Raw genomic sequence first — 23,918 nt, forward strand, 5'->3', positions numbered from 1 at the left:
ATGGGGCTATTATTTTGCTTTATGCCACTGGCCCCTCTCTCTGTTGGTCTCACACCCTCCCTGCCATACTGTCACTCTGGTGTCGCACTTTCACACTACTTTGTCAACTTGCTTCTTAAATCCTAGCATATGGAAAATGCTGCTCGGTTACGCAATTTCCTTCAGTGAACATAAAAATCTTTGATTTGTTGTATTCACCATAGAAATGCCATTATAATGTTATACTAAATTATTATGTGCCGTCGCTCTAACCCCCCACAAGTGATGGACCCACCCAAAGTGCTAACTAAGTCTTTTTAACCTCACAGGCTCCAGAACACAACTGTTGGCCATCAAGCTGGAGCCCCGTGGGCTCCTGTACTCCAAGCTAACCCTGGTGGAGCAGTGGGATGCCATGCCTAGTGAGGGTGTGCGGGAGCCTCGTGTCTTTGGGGTGGAGCTCCAGCAGCTGGTGGAACGCGAGCAGGCGACTGTGCGGGTACCATTGCTCATCCAGAAGTGTGTGGCTGAGATTGAGAAGCGTGGGCTGAAGGTAGGCGAGATATCCCATTTCAATGTATATGGAAATATTGGGAGATGAGTGTGGTTGTGAGGGGCAAGAGATGACTACTGACTGGAGATGAGGCCCACCATCTTCAATATGCGAAGCTTTTCTTTGAGGGCGCCAGTCCTCTACTAATGGATATCAAGTAATAAAGGGATCCTGTCATCAACAATGTGAAATATTTGTTCTGTAATTAACCTTAGGTTTAGGTCCTGCCTAGACAGCGCTTCTGCTGTTTCCTTCAAGACCTTTTGTTTTGTAACAGTGGGTTTAGAGGTCGCCCATTGTTTACCACCAGTTTGCTTAATTGTTCCTCATCTGCTTGCTTCTTCTTGATGAGCTTCCGTAAGCTTCCTTTCACTTTGTGTGTTTGTCCCTCTATAGGAGCACGAATTCATTGCTTGTGTCTTTCTACTGCACATTTTTTTGCCACTAGCAGAGTGTCTTTTTCAGCAGGCTCCCTCGGGTACTTCTTTCCCCTCAGCGTTGTTTTCCCTGTTCTCTCTCCCTCATCCATGTCACTTGCCCTGTCCTCCTTTCTCGTCCGTGTCACTTGAGCCTGCCTGCCGTCGCATATCTTTTTCACTTTCCTCACCCTCCCTCATCCATGATGCTTGCCCCATCCTCCCTCATCCGTATCGCTTGCCCTGACCTCCCTTCCATGTTGCTTTACTATCCATCGTTCGTGTTGCTTGCCTTGGCTGCCCTCCCTCATATTAGTTGCACCACCCACCCTCCCGCATCCGTGTCACTTTTCCACTCACCTGCCCTCGTCCGTGCTACTTTCCCCCTACCCACCCGCCCTCGTCTGTGCCACTTCCCCCACCCACATGCCATTGTCCGTGCCAATTACCCCCCACCCGCCCTCATCCATGCCACTTTCCCCTCACCCACCCACTCTCGTCCATGCCACTTTCCCCATCCACCTGCCCTTGTCTATGCCACTTCCCCCACCCACCCGCCCTCGTCTGTGTCACTTCCCCCACCCACCTGCCCTCGTCTGTGCCACTTTCCCCCCACCCACCCTCATCTGTGCCACTTTGTCCCCACCCACCCGCCCTCATCCATGCCACTTCCCCCCACCCGCCCTCATCTGTGCCACGTTTCCCCCACCCACCGCCCCCATCAGTGCCACTTTCCCCCACCCACCGCCCTCATCTGTGCCACTTTCCCCCCACCCAATCAATCAATCACTGCATTTGTAAAGCGCGCTACATACCCGAGAGCGTCTCAAGGCGCTGGGGAGGGGGGGGGGGGGGTTGCTACTGGTCGAAGGGCCAGGTCTTGAGGAGTCTTCTGAAGGCCAGAAGGTCCTGGGTCTGTCGTAGGATGGTGGGGAGAATGTTCCAGGTCTTGGCAGCGAGGTAGGAGAAGGATCTGCCGCCGGTGGTGGTTTTTCGGATGCGAGGGACTGTGGCGAGGGCGGCTGAGCGGAGGCTTTGGGTGGGGGTGTGGAAGCTGAGTCGGTTGTTGAGGTAGGTGGGTCCGGTGTTGTGCAGTGCTTTGTGTGCATGGATCAGGACCCACCCGCCCTCATCTGTGCCACTTTCCGCCACCCACCCACCCACATTCGTGCCACTTTCCCCCACCCACCCGCCCTCATTCGTGCCACTTTCCCCTGCCCTCATCTATGCCACTTTCCCCCCACCTGCCCTCATCCGTGCCACTTTTCCACCACCCACCTGCCCTCATCCGTGTCACTTTTCCCCCACCCGCCTGCCCACCCTCAGCTGTGCAACTTTGCCCTCGTCTGTGCTACTTTCCCCCCACCCGCCCTTGTCTGTACCACTTTTCCACCCACCCGCCCTCGTCCATGCCACTTTGCCCCACCAATCTGCCCTCGTCCGTGTCACTTTTCCCCTACCCGCCCATGTCACTTGCCCCACCCTTCCTCACCAGTGTCACTTGTGCTGCCCACATTCCCTTGTCCATGTTGCTTGCCCTGCCCACCCTCCCAGTTTGTGTCGCTTGCCCCAACCACCCTCCCTGTCCGTGTTGCTTGCCCTGCCTTCCCTCCCTCGTCTGTGTCGATTGCCCCGCCCTCTCTTCCTCATATGTTTTGATTGCCGCATGTTGCTTGCCCCGCCCTCCCTCGTCCGTGTCGCTTGCCCCGCCCCAGAATCTGCTCCTATGCGGACGACACCCAACTGACAATAGCCATCGGAAATAAGGATGATGACACCAGAGCCAAACTCAACAACTGCCTTACTGAGATGGCAAACTGGATGTCAGCTCACTGTCTAAAGCTCAATGCAGAGAAATCTGAAATCCTGCTTCTCGGGGGAGCCAATCACATTTGGAACACATCCTGGTTGCCCCCCTCTTTGGGTGCAGCGCAAGCTCCAAAGCAGTACGTCAAAAACTTGGGCATCATCATTGACAACACCTTATCAATGAAAGACCATGTGCGGATCCTGTGTGGTAGAAGCTTCGCCACCTTGAAGCTCCTAAAAACGCTGTTCCCTTGGATCCCACTGGAAAGCATGAGGACCATTACACAGGCACTGCTTGTCAGCAGGCTGGATTACGGAAATGCATTTTTTGTCGGCATGCCAGATTACCTTTTTAAACGTCTGCAGGTCATACAGAATGCAGCGGCTAGACTAGTGTGCAATGAGGGCAGATACAGTTCTGCGACAAAATGCCTGAAGCAACTTCACTGGCTGCCCATGCGTCAAAGAGCGCGTTTTAAACTTCTAGGACATGCCCATAGGGCACTTTATTACACAGGCCCAGATTCTTCAGAACAGAATCACATTTTATGTCCCACCCAGATGCCTAAGGTCATGCTCCTTAGCATTAGCTGAGACCAAAAGAATCAGTAAGAGTAGGAGAGGTGGACGCACCTTTTCGCACCTTACAGCACTTTATTGGAACGTGCTTCCACTGGAGTTATGACTAACCGAAGAACACATGGCGTTCAGGAATAAACTCAAAACATATTTATTTCCTTAGCACTGCCGGTTTTTTGTCCTCAAACTAAAATAACCTCACTCATCACTCTGCCGTGATATCCCAGTGGGATGAATGTTGCGCTTTATAAATAAATAAATAAATGTGTACATGTCGCTTGCCCCACCTTTCCTCCCATGTTAGTCGCTTGCCCTGCGCACCCTCCTTGGCCCGTGTCAATTGCCCCACCCTCCTTCGCTCATGTTGCTTGGCCCCACCTGCCTTCCTTGGCCCCGCCCACCCTCTCTCAAACGTGCCTCTTAGCCCTACCTTCTTTCGTGCTGCTTGGCCCTCATGCCCCCCTCAGCCATGCTGCTTGACCTCACCCACACTCCCTCGCCTGTGCCGCCTGGCCCCGCTCACATTCCCTCGCCTGTGCCGCCTGGCCCTTCCGCCCTCCTTCACCCATGTTGCTTGGCTCTTCCCTCTCTCCCTAGTCCCTGTCGCTTGGCCCCGCCCTCGTCACTTGGCCCTGCCCTCGTCTGTGTTGCTGGATCCTTCCCTCGCCCATGTCGCTAGACCCTACTCGCCCTTGTCACTTGGCCCTGCCCTCCACCTTGTCGCTTGGCCCCACCCGCCATCCCTCGCCCATGTCACTTGGCCCCACCAGCCCTCACCTATGTCGCTTGGCCCCGCCCGCTCTCGCTTGTGTTTCTTTTCCCCTCCTGCCCTTCCTTGTGTCGCCTGCCCCGGCCCTCCCCCGTCTGTGCTGTTTGCTCCTCCCTGTAGTATTGGGCCTCAGGTCCACATGGCGTGGAATGACGAACACTGACACGTTACAATATAGTGAGATCACTGCCCCTAGCACATGCACCCCGGCCTTTTTATTAGCGGGCCACATCACTTGTGACACCCGTGATGGATGGGTGTGGGGGTGCAGTGTGTCCAACCCTCAAGGGAGTGGCTGGAAATACAGCTTCCTGCGGAACACTAGAATGTGTCCTGCAGGACATTACATTCCTCCCCAACTTTATTGAGGAATAAACAAAACGTTAGTCCAACCTGTGGGGACAAAACAAACAGTTATCTAAATACCACAGGGTCCATCAGTCTTCTGAGTCAGGTGGCAGGACAACGTCAGACAGGAGCTGGTGACTTGGCTTGCAGCAGGACGTTCTTGGCAGACACCCGTAGTTTAACCTGAGGGGTTCAGGACACGACCGCTGGCTTGGAGACGTCTGCTGCATACCGTCAGTTCGCTGACAATTACATGTCTTGCTGTCTTGCATGGCTTCCACTTTGCTGACGTCGGTGATGGTCTGTGGTGAGTTCTAACAGTTCCTTTCCTTTTGTGGGCTGCGTCGTGACCATGGATGGAGCCTTAAGTGAGAATTCACAGAGGTGTTGCTGGACCGACTGTCTCTATTGAACTGCTTGGCTGTGACCGGTAACCTGTCGGTGGGGCAATGTCTCTCCTCGCTCTCCCGCCTGGGGAGGCCCGTCGTCTGGGTTGCTGCTGGACTGTAGGAGGGCTGCGCTGGAGGCCGCTTATGTGCCGTCTGGGGGCAGCTGCAGGACCACTGAGGAGCCGTTACTTAGTCGCACGCACAACCCTCACGGGTGGATGAGTCTTGGCCAAGACTTGCACTCGCTGCTGCGGTTCCGGTGTAGGCCAGGTTCTCAGGTGGCTTCTGATTTCTTTTAGTTGGCTGGTGTGGCAACGGTGTCGGACTCCAGTCCATCGGTATTCGGGGAGTGGTGTTTGACGCATGTGCTGACGGCTTGCGTGATGACGGTTGCCAGCCATGTGGTGAGTCGGAATGACAGGTGGTGGCGACTTGCTGAGAGAGTTTGGATGTCAGGATGGACTTAGTAGCCAGGTGTCTCCGCTTTGTTGAGGTTGACCTTCGGTGGCGGGTTGACACGTAGAGTGTACGGATTCTCTCTTGCCTGTTTTGGGGCCACTGCCGACTCCATCTTGAGGCGGTGTGAGGGCGGGCACTCAGTGCTGATCTTCACCTGTGGCATCTGCAGACAGGAGCAGAGATGCCGCTTGACTTTAGACTGCCGACGTTCGGGGATGGACGGTCGCCTGGCGAAGCGTTGGGATGAGACGCGGTCTGCGCTTGCTGCGGCTTATGTTCGGTTCATCCGTGAGGCTGTATTTTGGGAAGTCGGTCCGCCTTGGTGGCTGTCTGGTGTGTTAGGGTGTGCTCTTGGCTTGCTGTGAGTCCTCAGTCTTCTCCCTTTTGCTGGTCTGTTCAGCCCACCTGTGTTTATCCGGTTTTCAGGGTGACAGGGCTGTCGCTCTCTTCTTTCTTCGAGGGCGTTGCGCTTGGACCTCGAAGTGGCGCTGTCATGGCGCCGGCTTCTGCCTTCGCTCCGGCGCACTCCTTGCTTGCTGGGCGACGTGACGTCTGGTCGCGTGTCGCTGGTTGTTGGAGCGCATATAGCTGTGGCGGATTGCCACATGGGGTGTGCGACTCCTCTCTTGTCTGTCTTGGGTCGCGGCCGACTCTGTCTTGAGGCAGTGTGAGGGAGGACACTGCGTGGTCTTCGGCCCACTGTGGGGCTTCGCTGTAGCGGTGGAGATGTGGGAGCTCTCCTACCTGCGTTCAGCAGTGCTTCTTTGTGGAGATGTCTCCTGGGTGCTGTCTGTGCAGTCAGGTTCACTGGCGTGGCTTTCTGCGCGCTTCTGGCTTTGCATGCTTTGTCCTCTTCTTGGGTGCTTCTTCTGGCACGTCGTGTATCTGTATATCCAGAGGAGCAAGTGGTGCGACTTCTTCTCTGGTGGTGGCGTTGGGTACCCACTTGGGGTGCGCGCTCTGCACCAGTCTTTCTTGAGCCGTTATCGGGGACAGTGACTGTGAGACGTTGCTGTTCTGGCTGGTCGCCCACTCTTGTTGGTGGTGACTGTCCGTGCGTAGCTCTGAGTTTCTTGCAGCTCTTTACGAGGTTTGTTAGTCTTCCCCTGTACCTTGCAGAGGTGGCAGGCAGTGCACTTGCCTCTATGATGATGGTTAGCGCTGGTGCAGCTTGGGGCCTCCTTGGGGCTCTTGAGTATGGCAGTCCCCTGGAGACTTCGCCGTCTTCACAGGCGTCCTGGCTGTTCTCACTTGTAAGGTGCAGAGGGCCGCTCTATGAGCATTCTTCTCTGAGGGCACGCCTTGGTGTGCCTGGCGCAATCCTTCTCAGCTGCTGGGCGCAGACAGGCAGTTTTCCTGGTGGTGGCGGTGAGCACTCTTGGGTCTGTTGACTGCCGTTGCTGGTTGGTTAGCCAGATGCGGTGCTCCAGTACTGCTGGTCTGTGGGGCGCAGTGTGGCTGCCCTGACGTCGGTCGCTGTGTGCCGTCCGGGGGCTCGCATGCTCTGTGGATGCACCGGTGTGGATCTTCCTGCTAGGATCACGTTAACATCTCCTTTTTGCTGACCCTGCCACTTCTGGTAGGGTGGTGGAGTGTCCGGGTCTCTCCTCCGGTCCGGGGCGATGCCTGGCCTGACGGTCATGGGGCATGGCTGGCTAGCCGCTCTGCTCAGTCAGTCCATCCGTCCTTCGGCGAGTGGCGTCTGGGGAGTTACTAAGTGGCGTTGTGGTCATCACGGTGGCTTGCCTTGACTGCTGCAGGTTTTGGGCACTGTCGCCTGGGATTTTCCAGGGTTAGTGCCTTGCTGGGCTTCCGGGTGCTGGAGCTCTTCCACGGAGTCCTGCGTCTGGTGGTTGCGTTGACTCCTAAGGTGCGGTGTAGGCATGTGGCCGCTGGGTGGCGCTGCGTCATGGTCGGTTCCCTCTGGGCCACGGCAGCTTTTATGTGGGGCAACCCTTGCTGGCGCTCTGTGCTTCAATGGAGGGGCACCCTTGCTGGTGCTCTGTGTTCCTCCCTGGCGCAGACACGCTGCTGCTTCTGGCACTGAGCAGGCGAATCCTGGTGTGGTCCTGCTTGTAGAGCGTCCTTGCAGGCTTTAATGGTGTCTGGGTGCCGAGGGACTAGCGGGCGCTGGGGGCTCTGTCAGGACCTGCGGCGTGCTGTAGCTTGCCTTCTGAGAGCAGGCCACACGAAACCAACAACGCGGGCAAGAGTTCTTTTTTTTTGTGGTGATGGGCGAGGGGCCCCAAGACCCCCGTGAGGAGTTGGTGGCCGCTAGCAGCGTCTGGAGGAGAAGAACTCAATCACCGCCTACAAAGCTGGTTGTAAGGAGCATGCTGAGGCACTCTCGCTGTTGTCAGTGGGCGGGGAGGCTTGCTGCAGGGTCTCATGGGCAGATTGTCTGTGGAGGCGGCTGCGGGACGGCGCTGTGTCTGTGTCGACATCACCCTCCGTGGCACTCCTTTGCTGGGCATCTGCCAAAGTGAGAGAACAGGCGTGGCGCTCACAGCGACGCGGTAAGAGGGAGCAGGTGGGACCTTGAGCGTTGCTCTGTTGCGCTCTTTTGTGGGTCACTGGACCGTGTGGGTCGAGGAGGCAGCTACCTCTGTGCGGATGCGGGCATCTGCGATCGCGGCGGGGTTTGGCACTCCCTTGGGGTTAGGCGATTGCTGAGAGCAGTCCCCTCTTTCTTCCCTCCCAGTGCGGACTCAGCGAGTGGGACAGCCTGTGGGTATTTCAGGGCTCGCAGCGTTTGACTGACCTCAGTCGTGTTGCAGTCCGGCTCCGGGGGTGCAGTGTTGGCAGTGCGTGGGCGCCAACGGGCACCTGCATAGACTTCCGCAGCGACGCCGGTCCAGGGAGTTGGTGTCTTTCGCCTTCTGCAGCGCGGCTACGGCCGCCGTGTTGGCGATGGGGCCATGTGTGAGCCCCTGTGCAGACAGCACTGATCCTCTCGGGGCAAGGAGGCGTGAATGGGCGACTCAATGGGCACACACCTCTCCTCCGTCATGGGTGGTGTGACAGAGCGCGCCGGGGTGCCGCATGCCGGGATTCTTCTTCCCCCTCACACGGAACGGCGAAGAGCAGCTCAGCAGGCTTGCGGGGTCAGCTACCCGCCTCGTCGCCAGTGTAGTATTGGGCCTCAGGCCCACATGGCGTGGAATGACGAACACTGACACGTTACAGTATAGTGAGATAACTGCCCCTAGCCCATGCACCCGGGCCTTTTTATTTGCGGGGCCACGTCACTCGTGACACCCGTGATGGATGGGTGTGGGGGTGAAGTGTGTCCAGCCCTCAAGGGAGTGGCTGGTACAGCTTCCTGCGGAACACTAGAATGTGTCCGCAGGACATTACACCCCCCTCCCTCGTGGGTGGTGTTGCATGCTCTGGTGCTTTGCGTTAGAAACAGGACATGTACTCATGTTTATTTCCATGGACACATTTCTGCATTTCCTCTGCTTGCAATGAAAAAATAGAAGTGCAGGTACCCGACACCAAAGTACCGACTTATTTCTGATAAGCTGTAGTACTCTCAAATTAATAGTATTGCATCTCTGCTGAAAAGTGCAGGTACCCAGTACCTGACAATACCGTCCCATTTAAAGCACTGTGCATATCCAGCTCCGACACATGCAATCTTTTGATGATTAAGCACACCCAAGAAATCTGTGTGTCCAGGTCTGAAAGTGAAATTGAATTAGACCTGGCCAAGATGATTCAATAAACGAGAAAAAGCAAGGAAAATAACTGTACATTTTTTCTCCAATTAAACCAGTACTTCGATTCTAAAAAGTGAGATGAACATTAATTTGTGAGACTCTTTTGGCTGCTTTATAATGTGAGGGTGATTCTTCAGGTCGTATTAATCTGTGTTTTTCTTTCAAGTAGTTGACTAAACATGAGAATATAAATCGAAAATGTTCTAATTAAAATAATTCACACTCGTGTAAAATGGAAATACTGCTATAAAGTAAGATTCCGGTCAAAAACAAGCTATACAAATCGGCCTCAAACCTGCACTTTGCTGCTATGTAATGACCTTTGCTGGTATGCAGCTCGTTCACAGGGTTTTTTTTTTGCCCCAGGTCGTTGGTTTATACCGCTTGTGTGGCTCGGCCGCTGTGAAGAAGGAGCTTCGTGATGCTTTTGAAAAGGACAGCAGCGCAGTGACGTTGTCTGAGGACCTGTACCCGGACATCAATGTCGTCACAGGTGAGGAGTCCAAAACATGTGCGAGCGGATCCCGGTCTGTGTTGTGCATTGAAACACTTACAATAATGTCGAGATAAAATAATATAGGTGCAGCCATCTTGTTCAGAAGGTGGAGTGATTGAAGTACCAAGTTTGCTTCAGGCCTTAAATGTTGGAATTAGTCATCGGCTTCTGGGGCTGAGCGTCGTCAGTGCAGGTTCCAGTTCAGAGTAGGAAATTGCCAAATCTACTACAGATAGGGTGACCAACTGGCATGGGTGCGAATTCAGGACAGCGAGTGTAAAAATTCAGGACATAGGGTCAAAATTCAGGACAAAAAATCAGGACAGAAGGTCAAAATTCAGGAGAAAACTTCGGGACAAAAGGTAAGTTTTGCAGACATATCAGAGGAAGTGGCGCAATAGTATAAAAGTAAGTAAATAGACAACCACCTACATACAAGTCAAATAAGTTTTGGATTAGGTTGAGACAATCGTTTTTCAGTATGCGTGCAGCTTTGAACAACTGCGCAGGTCTTTTTGTGGTATTTCATTTGATAATAGTCTATTTATATGGTTACTGCACTGGGTTGTCCAGACTGATGTTTTGTTTACAACTCATGGTCCTGGCAGGCATGTTTGGTGAGAGAAGGGGTCAGGAAGATCTGCTCGGATAGACTTTGTTACTAGCATCTCATATCTGAGTGCCATTGTGAGATGTATAGGTGAACTAAATGGAGGATTGCTGTAATGAACCAACTATAGGGAACGCATTATGGGTGTTTCAGCAAGTGGAACTTAAAATATGGACTCTTGCTTTGCCAATGGTGGCTTTGCAGAGAGTTGCACTAGCTGACAGAAGTCACAAAGGTGCTTTTCCCTGCAGCTTTCCATAAAGAATCTACGGTCAATACACTATTACATATTTTATTTTTGACGCCATGCCTATTGCTACAATTACTATATACATGTCAAGCACAGCTATTGGCACTATGAGGCTCTCCCTAAAACCTTACACCTAAAACAAAACATGCAAAAATTTACAATTACTAGTGTAACATTCAAGTAGCAGTTGGGTGTCACTCAAAATGCCATATGCATGATGTATAGATCCCACACGTAAGCACACAACAAATACAGAATAGTAACATATAGGCAAGGGAGTAGCCAGAAAATGTAAACACCTCCCACTTTGAACTGAAGCTCTTATGGCACCAAGAAAGCAAAGCAAGTCATCACAACCCTCCCCGGAAGAGCTCTGTTGTCCAAGGATCTAGCCATTCATCCTTCCATCAAACCTGTGATGTCCACCATTTCAAATTTACATTCTGTCATCCATTCATTCTTTCATCAATCATTCAGTCTTTCACCATTCATTCTGACCTTCCATCTGTGTGCCCATCTATATCCAAACCTTTTCAATCATATTAAAACATATCCATTGTCTATCCTTCCATCCATCATTTCACTCATCCATCCATTCACTAATCCATCCTACCATTTCACCCAATCATTCTTTCACTCATCTATCCACTCTTCCACCCATCCATCCATTTACTCATCCATCCAACCATTTACCCTTTCACCCATCCAGTCTTTAAAACAATAGGAATGTACATTTGTCAGGTTTCAAGCTCTGTGAAATGTGCATAATGGGTGCCCGTGTGAACTAGGACGACCCCAGTACATCATTCACTGAAAAAAACATAGACAAAGTGCACTTGTAAAGCGCACATTCATTCCGAAAAGTTAGTTGGCGCAGTATACCCGATATGTTAGACTCCTTACACAAATTCATTATCATAATTGTATCGACCTAGTGAAGATAGAAGGCTGAAACAGCAGCATGAGATTAGGGCACCTAACACTTTTACACGCGTTCCCTGAAAAACGATTGCATCCTGTTATGTTGAATAAACCGAAGTGCACAAACATGCGTAACACTTCAGACACAAATGAAACACATCCAGGGTGTTTGTGGATTCTTGTGCAGGAGCTAGGAATCCCAAAAGTTACAGTGGAGTGGGGCGTCCCTGCATGCTTCTTTACCTTTCCAGGAATGAAGAGGGTGGTTCTACCCTTTTATGCACAGCCAGTTGCGGAGTGTTTGCCTCTGTGATTTGAGCGAGCAGGCTGGAGAGGAGGGACAGCCTGCAGCCCTTCAACACTAGCGTGCCTGTTTGGGAACTCGATTCACTGATAAACAGCCTTCCCTGCTCAGCTTTTTTATATTTTAGACAAAACTGTGTGATAAACCAGCCTTAAAATGATTGAACTTTTATTCGAAACACGTTACAGCCTCTGTTAATTTTCAAATGTTGCACAAGTGTTAGCTTTCAACATGTGCCAAAAGAAGAGAGAGATGGCCTCCGGCCCTGTGGCCAGCAACATACTTCTGGCGAGATGTTTTGGGAATCGCTCCTCGCTAGCTGATAATGTTGCCGCCGCTACTGCGCAGGGGAGGGCACCACATGCTGTAACACCCCAACTGCCCATTGTCATTCTGCATGTGGCAATCAGCCGCATCCAGGATGACAATGGGCGGGTGGGCTGCTGCTGTGCTTCGAGAATGAGTGCCAGGTCGCCACACCTTGGAACTGAGGCCTCTCGCAGGGGAACAGCTCTGCTCCCTGTTAGTGCCAGAATTAGGGACAAAAGGCGTCCGTAAAAAGGATCCTCACGGACAACGGACGTGAGGTCCAAATTACGGACGGTCCGTGAAATTTACGGACGGTTGGTCACCCTAACTACAGAGAGATTAGAAAGTGGTTACTAGAAAAGTTCTGTTTCTCCAGCCCAGTGTCTTGGAGACGTTGGCCCCACACTTGCGAATGATTGAAAACATGGTTGACTGACGTCTGGTTCCCACAGGCATTCTGAAGGACTACCTGCGCGAGCTCCCCACCCCGCTCATCACGAAGACCCTGTATGAAGTGGTGCTGCAAGCCATGTCGAGGCGTCCACCTAAGGGAAGAGGGCAGGATCAGGAGGCCTGGTTCCTGGAGGAGACGGTTGGGCTGCTGAACTGCCTGCCAGAGATTGAGAGGGTAAGACTGGGTCTGGGACTGAGTTGGTTGCTGTGGTGCTGGAATAATTTTCAGACTTGTGGTGCTGGAATCGATGTTACATCACTGAAGTCATAGAGACTGAAAAATCCAAGCCTCACACAAAGAACAAGGGTATCAAGTGAGCCACTCCTGTTCAGTGGGAGAATGGTAAGGATGTGGTATGTAGCTTGTGGTGCATTTTGGAGCACACTGTTGCAAATAGATTACTAAAGCATTGTGTGAGAGCAGACTATCACTTATAGACAGACCATTTTCTATTTCATTTGCCCCAAAGTTTGCACAGACATTCAGTTTTGCTGATACAACTATTTAGGGCACAAGCGATATCAACTACGCATCACCAAGTAAAGTGTCTTGATTTGTTTTCATTGTATTAAAACCTTTGCTTCCATCACACTTCAGAATGATAAAGTGTTTAATTTGTGCTTTCCTAACTGCTGAAATATTGTAAAATATTTCAGCAGTCTATTGACAGGTATTTAAATTTCGCTGGGTGTTAGAAAAACATACATATCCGACAGCCTTTCCTTTCACGCCAGCATGACTGTTATATACTTCACTTTTATAAATCCTCTCACTTTGTAGTCAGAGAAAGAAAAGGAAACAACTAAAAGAATAAGCAGCAATTACTTAGAAGACATAGCCTAGATTTGACCTCTGTTTTTGTAGGCCAAGCAAATGTGACCAGATGAAAGCAACATTTAAATTAATCTTTATTGCTTATTCACCTTCTGAACTGCACCATGGTTATTTTGGCAGTCCCTCAGCTTCCGTGAAGCCCTCCTCTTTGAACCTCATACTTCCAGTGCCCATGGTTGGTTGCTTGACAGTTCCTGCTGAGGCAGCATAGGACACAATGTTCCACATGCTGGTATGTTCTGGATTAGTGTTCATTGTCTCTTTCATCTTACGCCTTTTCTCTTCATGTGTGTCTCCACCTATCAGTTGGTGCTTCACCCTTCCTTTTTTAGGTCAAGCCTTGTACAACGCATGTGCTTTCAAATTATTGTTTACAATTAAGAACTTGGAGCCTGCCAATTGCTTACCATTTTTTAGATTCAGTGCCACTGTTCTTCACACCTCCAAATTGGCCAGCGCAGGCCTATCCTCCCTTTTGTTCCTTTCTGTGGAGCAGGGACCAAGCACCAATTGATAGAACTTAATTGGCGCCCATCCTCTGTTCGCGCTGTGATTGAGATAGTATTACTTCTTCTCTGTGTGACTGCCCCCCGTCTGATGCTTCCTCTCTCCTCCACTCTGCTCCCTCCCAACAATAAACAAAAAAAGTTCTTTGACTTGGCCAGTTCTGGCAGCATCACAGCGCTTTTTTAATTTAAATTTCTGCCTTGCTGTGCTTGGGCAGCACAAACTTCTTCGAATGACAGTACGGCAACTGACCGACAGTGCGCAAGGGATAAATAAATACTGTTAGGAGGTAGAGTTTCAAACAGCAGAGACAGTGTGACTGACTCAAGACAGGGCGCTGAAGCTCCTCATCACTGCTGTCAATTGTTCTACTTGCTTTTTTAGGTCTCGCCTGAGCCAGCGCTTTAGCGCTGCTCTGGCGAGAGCTTTAGTAAACGGGCATTTGGAAGTGCAAACTAGTGCTTTTCAGGCCTCCAAATACAGTGCATGTGCGCCGGGCGCGCGCACCATTTGTCAGCCTGCCTGATCACTTTCGCAGCCGCTTTGATGTTCTCAGTGAGCCGCGCGGCCACTGAGAACATCAAAGCGGCCGCGAAAGTGATCACCATTTGCCACCCCCTCCCTTGGCAGCTCGGATTTGTAGCTTAGCACGCTTGTAATAAAGCGGTGGGGTTTTTCGGCTCTTCATGGCCCAGCGTCATGGGTGGCTTGTTTAGCGTAGACACGAGAATGAAAAGAAACTGCTCCGTTTGCCAACACACAGAACTAGCACATAATAAAAATGGAACATTGCCCTCTAGTGGCGAAATAAATACTAGACCAACCATTATTCTTCCGTTCTAAACGGCTCCCCTTGATTTGTTTCTCAGACCTGGTGTAAACATTAGCTTTTATGGTCAGTCAGGCCAGATTCCTGAGGAGGAGGTTTGTCTGTACTTTTGTGTTTTCCTCTGAACAGACGGAAACCTCAAAATTATTGTTTTCAGAGAAAGTCTCCTCTCCGTATCATAAGCTCATTAGGCCCAGACGTCTAGCCACCTCAATTGCTTTATTGCGCTCAGCTCTTCCTGTTTGAAACAAGTTCTAGGTATAGTGTTGACAATAAATGGTCGCACTTCGAGGCACCCCAGCTCGGTGACATTGCTCTTGTAGCAAAATCGAAGCCACTCGGCTACTGATGGAGATCAAGAATTAGCAATAAGACTGGCAAGGCCAATGTTCGTCATCTGCTCTAGGATAAAAGGAGGACCGATGCCCAAATGCCAGTATTTCAGCAGTAGCGGGCGTTTCACCGGTATCTAGGAAAGACACATTTCAATGAACTTCGTGTTTGCAAACTCAATAAACCGCCTTGTGTATGGGTTGATGACGGGCGGAGACACACACAGATGGAGCCACCTTCAAATGCTCCATCAACGTGAACAGGAAAGGGACATTTTCCCTCAAGTCTTCACAAATCTTAAAACGGCTTTCGGAATATGAAGCGAAAAGTCACGAATATGAAATGCTGCAGCCTCCCGCCATTTTTAACATGATGATGGTTACATATACCAAAAACACAATGCTCATTTTACAGTCCTTCAATACATCACGTTTTATGAACTATTTCTTCTGAGCAGGAGCCATTAAACTGTACAATTGTATTTTAATGCGTGTTCTTATATTAGCACCTCATCAAAACAAATAATTTACAGCGATCTTAGGTAAATATTATTTAAGCAGTATAAACGCTCTCGGGTCTCAAAAACACCTATGTGTCCCGTCTGCCTTTCAGAACTCACTGTTTTAAGCATCAGACCACTGTTTTCTCTTCGTGTTAGAAACTGGAATTTGCTACTGTCCCTTTTCCTTGAAACTGAAGATTGTATAGTTCCCGTAGCTGATTGGTAATCTTCACCGCCGAGTACCAGGCCTGTCGTAAAGCACTCCACTCGCTAACAGGAAACTGAGCCCAGTATACAAGTGCATCTAGGAACAAGCATTGGCATAGCCAATAGGTCTCACCTTTGGGACCTTATAAGCGTTTAGTTATCCAGAACAATATCCTTGGTGCAACAACATCAACGGTTGCATGGCAAACACTTATAAGGTCCCAAAGGCGAGACCTATTGGCTATGCAAACGCTTGTTTGTATTTGTCGCTCTAAGTGGGAATTGTATGCCCAGACTTGGGTCCTGTGCTCGCTACACCACCAGATTCTAGCTAGCCTGGCTGATGAGGGGTGTTACCCCGAAACCGGTCCCAGGATGCTTGTTTCTGGTCCAGAGAGGACCTGGCATGGCAGTTCGGGCTGGACTTTTCCCATGGGGAACAGGTTCAAAACTGATTTGCTTATGGTTGGGTCTAAACTGGAATGGCGTGGTGTGCAAAAAAAGATGGATTTAACCCAGATCTGGGATTGGGATTGAATGTTTAATTAATTCAGCATTACGCCCATCACCTGTTCTTTTTGTCAGTTGTTTTCTGATGGCAGCTGTGGGGTACAGCCCAGTGCCTGTAGAGTTCACTGTATGTGCGTGCGGGACAGCAATGCACTGGACTTGTAAGCAGCCAAATGATGGTCTGTTGTCACCTCCTCCTGTCTAGCTTATGCAGATATCTTGGCTGTCGTAAAAAAGAAATTAGCAGCCAATATCTGAAAGCACCAGCATCACCACAAGTGCGATAGAGAAACACACAAGGCATCCCATCTAACTCAAGGCACAGTCCATATTCCTTGTATATTTGCAGCTTTAAGTATTGTCCTGTCTCTAGGTGATACACGGCAGGTCTCAGCATATAATGTGGTGAGGTGAATTGGTTGTTGTGTGTTAATTGCTAGCATGTTCTCTTTCTTGCAAACCTGGTCATTAAAGACATAAGGCATCTGATTTCTACAAAAAATAATGCATTTCTCTTCAAACTCCTTCACTTAAAGTGTCTCAGTATAGTCATGCGGTTCCACAGCTGTAACCTTTCTTTTCTCAGTTTTCATACATGACACCAGACTGCAAAGTCAGTAGAATGATAGCACCAGTCACTTTCCTCGTGTGACTTTGTTTTGCACTTGTTAGTTCTGCAGTGTGATAGCACAGTTACCTTGTTACATCATTAATCTGTTTCCTTGTAGACGTTTTCATGCCATTTTATATGTTACATTACTATTGATGGTTTTTGTGTGTCACATCAATGTAAAAAACGTCACTAGGATCACAACTGTTATTGTTCTCATGGAATTCTTTTCTTTTTGGTGGTCTTAGTCACAGCCAGTTGCCTTATGTGACATCCCACTATCAGCCCTCATGTATATCACAAGGTCAATTTCCCCATGTGGTTTTGGCTCTTTCAGTTTCTGTTTGTTACATGACTTCCGAATGTGTTGTGATGTAACATCACTGATGGCAGCTGCCATGCCTGATATTGCACATTTTGTAATTGCCTCTAATGACATCATCATTAACAGTTGATTTTCTCGGGTGACTTTCCTAATGTGTTATTTCGTAACTCTGATGCCAGTTTCCTTACATGGTCGATCTGACATCAATGATATCACGTAACCTCACCTCTGTCAGTTACTTTATGTGCCATCACTGCTGATACGTCATTAATGTAACCTCATCACTCGCTCTTAGGTCCTCCGTGGAGGTAGGTCTTTAACACTGGCGTAACGAAACTCGAGGGGGCCTCCCTGCAAGACACGTGGAGGGGCCCCCTCTGGGCTCAAATAGGAGCTCTGCAGCCCGAGTGCTGTGCTGAGGGGGCCCCCTGGAGCTTGGGCCCCCACCCCGCACCGCGGGGACTGCGGGGGCCTGTGTAACGCCACTGGTCTTTAACTGCTTTCTCCCTGGTGCGCTGCCTTCGCTCAGAAATGCCCCACTGCGTGTTCTGTATTGCTCCCTCTTCCACCCCGAGCTCATAATGACATGTACACATCATTGCACTCTCACTTTATCTGCTGATGCTGGACAATATCGGCAAAAAACAATGGCAAAAACAAAAGGCGAGACTTATTGACTTTGCCAATGCTTGTTCTGTCTGACCGATTTTTGGTATGTCTCTCTCTTGTCCCTCGCTGCCCCCTCCACATACCAGCATAACTCTTCTCTTAGCAGTTTCTCCCCTCCCCCTTTCATCCTGTCTCCCTCCTTGGCATCAGCCGCTCTTGCTCTGCTTACTTTTGAATGCCATGTGCATCACTCTTTACTCCTTCTCTTTAGCTGTTTGCCAGCCTCATGTTTTCCAAAAATATCATGCAAAAAATTCATACTTGTATAGGGGCTGCCAATCAACATCAGGCCACTCCAGCTATTGGATGCTTTCAATTTGAATGACTGCATTTTGCCCTTGCACATAACACCTAAAAATAGTTGCCCAAAAACAGAAACTGTTAAACGCTCGCTCTTCTCAATAACTGAAACCCCTATGTATTATATGGTTACTTCAACTATTTTCATAACTCTCAAGACATATATTGTAAATTACAGTGCCCATTACTTACCATGCACTAGCTTTGGTATATTGATTTATCCTAATGAATATGAGCACAAGTCATTAAGGTAGGTGGAGTTTATATTCAGGATTTTAGGTTGAAGCCACACCCACCACAGGTTTGTGACTGACATTTCAACTACTTGTATCTGACTTGAGAAAGTCCTCTCGTATCTACTTGTCGTACTTCATCTTCCCTGTTTGAGTGTTGTAAGAGCACTATCAGTATGTAGAAAACACTCCACTCGAAGACAAAGCGTACACTCACCAAAGCATAAGCAGCCAATATAAACTATCCAATTGTACTTATAATTACTAGTGAAGTAAAGTTACTATAAATTGTAGGGTGTGATCAAAAACTTAAAAACAAATAATTTCTGCTTTGTTTTGCCCTCTTCTGCTCGGTTTTGCCTTGTCTGCTCGTTTTTCTGCCCTCTGTTTTGTATTTTTCTGCTTGTTTCTTCCCTCTTCCCACAGACCACCCAGCCAATCTTCCCAGGGTGATTTCAGCCCCGGGGACATCCCCGAGGACATCTACCTGGGAGCCCTGGCTCCACCCAGGGCACCCCAGTGTGCTTTGATGGGGCCCACGGGGGAGGAAGTCTTCATGCTACTGCGTTCCCTGCTGGCTCTCCGCCTCTTGCAGGAGCTGGCATTGCTCCCGCACCCAGGGAGCTGCTAAATATGCAGGTCCCTGTGAGCTGGAGCAATCTTATCTATTTCCCTGCCCACATGACACTGTGAGGGCAAAAGGATGAAAACTCCTCTCCCAGCACATGGGAGCAGTTTGACAGCTCCCTCTTGCTGTGAGCAAAGTTAGTGTTTGCTCTCACTTGGCGAAAGCTGTTACAGCTCCTGTCAAGCGAAAGCAAACCACTGTCCCCCGAGGGTGGGCACCTCCGGAGATAGCAGGAGCCGGCCCTAGGGGGTGGCGGTCCCCAGGACCTTTAGTGACTCCAGAAGGAGGGCAGTGTGGCCCCACTACTTTATTATAAATGGGCCGGCCCGGGGGGTGGTGGTTCCCGGGGCCTTATGTGGCCCAGTTTCTAATAGGTATTTGGCCCTGGGGAGGTAGTGATCCCCAGGGGAGTTTGTGCGGACCCCCTCCCATATCTAAATAAAGCATTGGGTCGGTGGTGGTCCTCTGGAATAAAATGAGCCCCAGAAGTGGGAGGTCCACACTAGTTTTTTTTATTTTTGCTGTGAATTCATGAATTCCGCAGTGATTTTCGCTAGAAAAATTTAAAAACAATGCTTTTTGGCCCTGGCTGATACCCCAGCACCAGGCCTATGGGGGTCAGGGTATTCCTACCCTGCCCCCTTATTCTCCCTTTTTTTAGCCGTTTTTTTGGGACTCGGCTGAGTCTGAGTCACAAGATGGCTGCCAACACTTCCCGATTTAAGTGTTGGCATCCAATTAGATCTGTAGACCAAATTGGGAGGATTCATGTCCCTAGATATGCAAATCTGGTTTTCATTTAATAACTTTAAAACTACTGAACGAATATACACTTTCCGGACCAACATCTATCTTTCTGCCAAATTTGGTGTAATTCTGTTCAGCGGTTCGGGCTGTAGTCATGTCTAAAATTCCTATGGGAATTTACATGGTAAACCCACATTTTCTGTCTCTCCCCCCCCCCTTTTTTTCTTACCCCCCCAATTGTCTGATCACCCCAAAACTTTCCATGCACAACAAGACCCAGCGTGACAATTTCTTATGAAACATTTTGTGAATATTCATCAAACAGTGTCAAAGATATAGGCAAGTCAAAACATGCTTTTACTATGGAAACTAGATTCCAACTATAACTGCCTACCAGTTGGTAAAATATATATATATATATATATATATATATATATATATATATATATATATATATATATATATATATATATATATATATATATATAATATTTCTTCACCAGATATCTTTAGCTTTTGGCCTGCATTTTGCTTCCAATCACACCCCATAGCATAAAGCAGTGGCCATTTTACTGGGACAAAAATATAGAACCACTCAAAAAAATGGTTTCTCCAAAATATGGTTGAAGGCACCAGTGATTGCTAGTACCTATATATACACTAGGTTGTCTTTACAGGTGCACTATATTAATCAAGACATTTATTGAAGATCGCAATATTGATTTATTAGCATATACCAGCATTGGCATATTTAATTATAGTATTGAAATCAAGCACAATTTGAGTAGCAAACGTGGATATGAAGATTTTTATGATGAAGCTACGCCCCCCCTCAACTTTATGAAGGACATTTAAGCAGTTGCATCTTACTCAAGAGGGACATTTAGTAAGAAACTGAGTTATTGCAGCGCTGTGACAGATTTGTTAAGCAGTTGCTTCTGACTTGAGAGGTAGATCTACTAAAGTTATGAAGGGCTGTAGTCTTGTTAAAGACTTGTTTTGACTCGAAAAGGACATCTAGTAATTACTTGAGGTAACTGTAGCTATGTGAAAGGCCTTACTGATTGGCTTTGCCGATGCTTGTTTTTTAATGTTATTAGCGTAGTGGTGTTTCTGTACTGTGAGAAAGTTAGATGGTGTGTCACATATCTATGCTCTTCCTATGGCTGTCTCTAGTGCTGTGCATTAGTTTGCAGTCAACATTGGCATAATCATGGCACAGTATCCCTGTTGGATCCAACCACATGCATTGCTATGCTATGCTGGTACAAGAGTTGCTAATTTCCAGCAATATGAGCTGTAGCCAGTCTCTTATTTTGTCTCTTATGTTTTTTGTCCGCATTGAGGAATTGATTTTTAAGATCTCAGCTTCCGGCTCTGCCTCAAAGTTCAGCAGGGTGATGCTGGCAACCATGGCCAGAGGCTCTGCACAGTCTAGAGGAGCAAAGCATGGCTAAATCTGAAGCAATAGGGAGATGTTTTAAAAAAAATATTTTTAAATCATCCACCTTCACGCTCCCTCATCTGTCCACTGACCCATTAGCCCGATCACCTTTCCCCACATAATTATAAAGAAATATCTACTAGCTGAATTTCTCATTCATCCATCCACCGTTCACCCGACCACCCAAGCTCACCATTATCCATCCATCCATACCCATTTGTCCAAATATGCATATGCACTTAAATCTTTACCCATCTATCAAATTACCCATCCACACACGCACATTTACCCATCTGTAAAGAGTAGCTTTCACACAACACTTCAGCCAACCACAATATGTCACCTATTCATTCACTCACTCACCAATCTAGTAAGTCACACATCCATTCTCTCACTCGCCCATCCATCACTCTGTCAATAGTCACTCATTGTGACACCCACTCGCCCATCCTCGTTCATCCATACACCCAGCCCCATCAATCTGCCCAGTTCACCATCCACCGTAATTGCACACATGCACCCTCACCCAAATATAAATACATATTTTGACACAATAATCCACTCAGACTTCCAGTAATGTACTCATCCATCCACTAATCCAACCATACAAACTCTCGCTTCCATAAACTTCCACACAGTACTTAAGGTGTGATGTTCACAATTTGAAACAATAAGTTGGATGTGGCCCCTAAAACTGGGCACAATACGTAGTAGGGGCCCCAAAATCTACACACAATATGCAAGAACAGACCTTCAGACTTGAACTCATTATTTCAGATGTAGCGTCCATAACTGGACTCAGTACTCCAGAGGAAGTCAGATGTTTGGGAAAAGTGTTTTGCAGAAATTTACACAACACTGCAGATCTGCTATTGGGCAATATGTATACTGTGCCAGATTACTTCTCTAATCTTTGTAGTTGTATTCACAGTGGTTAATGTGTTAAAAAAAGCAACAACAAAAAAAAGCAAATGCCAGGGCCCAACCTATTTCTCAGATAGCCACTGGGGCTCACACCATCCACTGCCCCTCCTAGGTCTACCAAATGCCACTTTTAGCACTTACTAGTAACCATCACACTAATACAAGTGTGGCATTTTGCACTATTTCAAGACACCTTGAGTTAAAGGAATATACTAGACACACTAGTGCATCATGGTTTTTAGTACATGGAACTGTAAATAATTTGCTGGTCTTAAAAAAAAAAAAGAAGCAGACTGCGCCACCATGTGGTGGATAGTCATAATAATATGCCCGTATGTAAATAAGTGTCGGTGCCGAGCCTCAGTAAACACTGGCAGAAATTAAGCACTGAATTCCAAAAAAGGCATTGTGAAATTGTGAAGTAGAAACAATACTCGAACTGAGGTCCTACTGCTGATGTATACTGTTCTGTGTATGAGAGAGAAGCTTGCATTTCTGCAGTAATGCTTTACCTGTTCTGTGGAATGTAAAGTAAACCTGTGCTGCTGCTACACAATTGCACCTACTCTCTGTGTGCATGAGGGAAGTGAATATAAATGCTCTGTGTGTGTGTGAAGGAAGCTTGTACTGCTACTGCCTACACTGTAACTTTTCTGTGTATGCGTGGGAAGCCTGCACTGCAGCTAGAGTGCTGTAAGTGTTCTGTCTGCGTAAGGAATACTTGGACTGCCCATGCTACCTGATCTGTGTGTGTGAGGGAAGATTGTATAGATAGTCGCTATACTATGGCTATTCTGTGTAAGTGAGGGAAGCCTGAACTTTAGCTATAGCGCTGTTCTTGTTCTGTCTGCATCAGGTATACTTGTACTACTTATGCTACCCGTTTTGAGTGTCTGAGGAAAGCTTGCAGTGCAGTTGGCTGGTCTTTACCTGCTTTATGTGTTTGAGAGGCTTGCGCAGTTGCTGCCTATGCTGTGCCCTTTCTGTGTGTGTGTGAAGTTCACTGTTGCTGCCCATGTTGTACCCACGTACTGTGTGCGTCAGTGAAGCTTGGCAGATGTTTTCACGATTGCAACAGCCAAAATCATTGGCTTTGCAAGTGTCTGTTTCTCACGTGGTGTAATACTTTTTTAGCGCATTATCTCTCCCTGCTGTCCTCAAGCCCCCCACCCCCTCTCCCCTCCCCAGGTGAAATATCTTCCCTTGGGTACCCTTCTTGAGGCTCTAAGTGATTGCAACGCTGCACTTATAAGGAAGCCATAATGACTCTGGCAGTAGAAGGGACATGGACACTTCTCTGTGTCCCTAATCTGATGCAACTCTCTGCTTTTCCCCCAGGCCACGCTGACCATGCTTCTCAACCACCTGAGTATAGTGGCCTCTTACCGCGACTACAATCGCATGAACGCCCAAAACATTGCTGTGTGTTTTGGGCCAGTTCTACTGACTCAGAACCAGGACCCCCTGAGGCAGGGCACCCAGAGCTATGCGCACTGTGGGGAAATCGCCAGCGCCGTGGACTTCAAGCGACACATCGAGGTGCTGCACTATCTTCTGCAGGTCTGGCCAAGTGAGTACAGGGGACTGGAGGCATGCCTTGAAGCTTGGGTCTTGGATGGGCAAATTGATGCTTATACGATGTATAAACTGGTGCGTGTAGATATGGAAGAAATGTTCAGAGTATGAAGGGTTAGCATTCCAAAAGCGCGAGGGATCTCATCAAGACAAAAGAAGTTCATTTATAAAAACATGGCGAGGCACAGAAGACAGCTAGGGGAGAATAGGTACACACAGAGAAGAAAGTAAACGATATCTAAATAGTCATTGGGTGAGAGAGTGAATTTAAGATATAATAGGGTGGACACTGGCATGCAAGGAGGTTGGCCCGAAAGCTTTGGAAGCAAGACAAAACATGCATTGGTATTGCATAGGTTTCTGCTTTGTGATGA

The 23,918-nt window shown here is 48.6% G+C and overlaps 1 protein-coding gene across 1 annotated transcript in view; it reads left to right on the forward strand.

Moving 5' to 3' along the window:
- Positions 1–23,918, forward strand: part of SYDE1 (synapse defective Rho GTPase activating protein 1) — a 121,543-nt gene that overhangs the window by 81,739 nt on the left and 15,886 nt on the right. Inside the window, exons 4-7 of the mRNA XM_085654368.1 lie at positions 309–532; positions 9,390–9,516; positions 12,366–12,541; positions 23,308–23,539. Coding sequence (XP_085510494.1) covers positions 309–532; positions 9,390–9,516; positions 12,366–12,541; positions 23,308–23,539 — 759 coding nt within the window. The remainder of the gene's footprint in view (positions 1–308; positions 533–9,389; positions 9,517–12,365; positions 12,542–23,307; positions 23,540–23,918) is intronic.

Source organism: Triturus cristatus, chromosome 4_1 (genome assembly GCF_964204655.1).
Source record: "Triturus cristatus chromosome 4_1, aTriCri1.1, whole genome shotgun sequence".
In the NCBI taxonomy this organism is placed as follows: domain Eukaryota; kingdom Metazoa; phylum Chordata; class Amphibia; order Caudata; family Salamandridae; genus Triturus; species Triturus cristatus.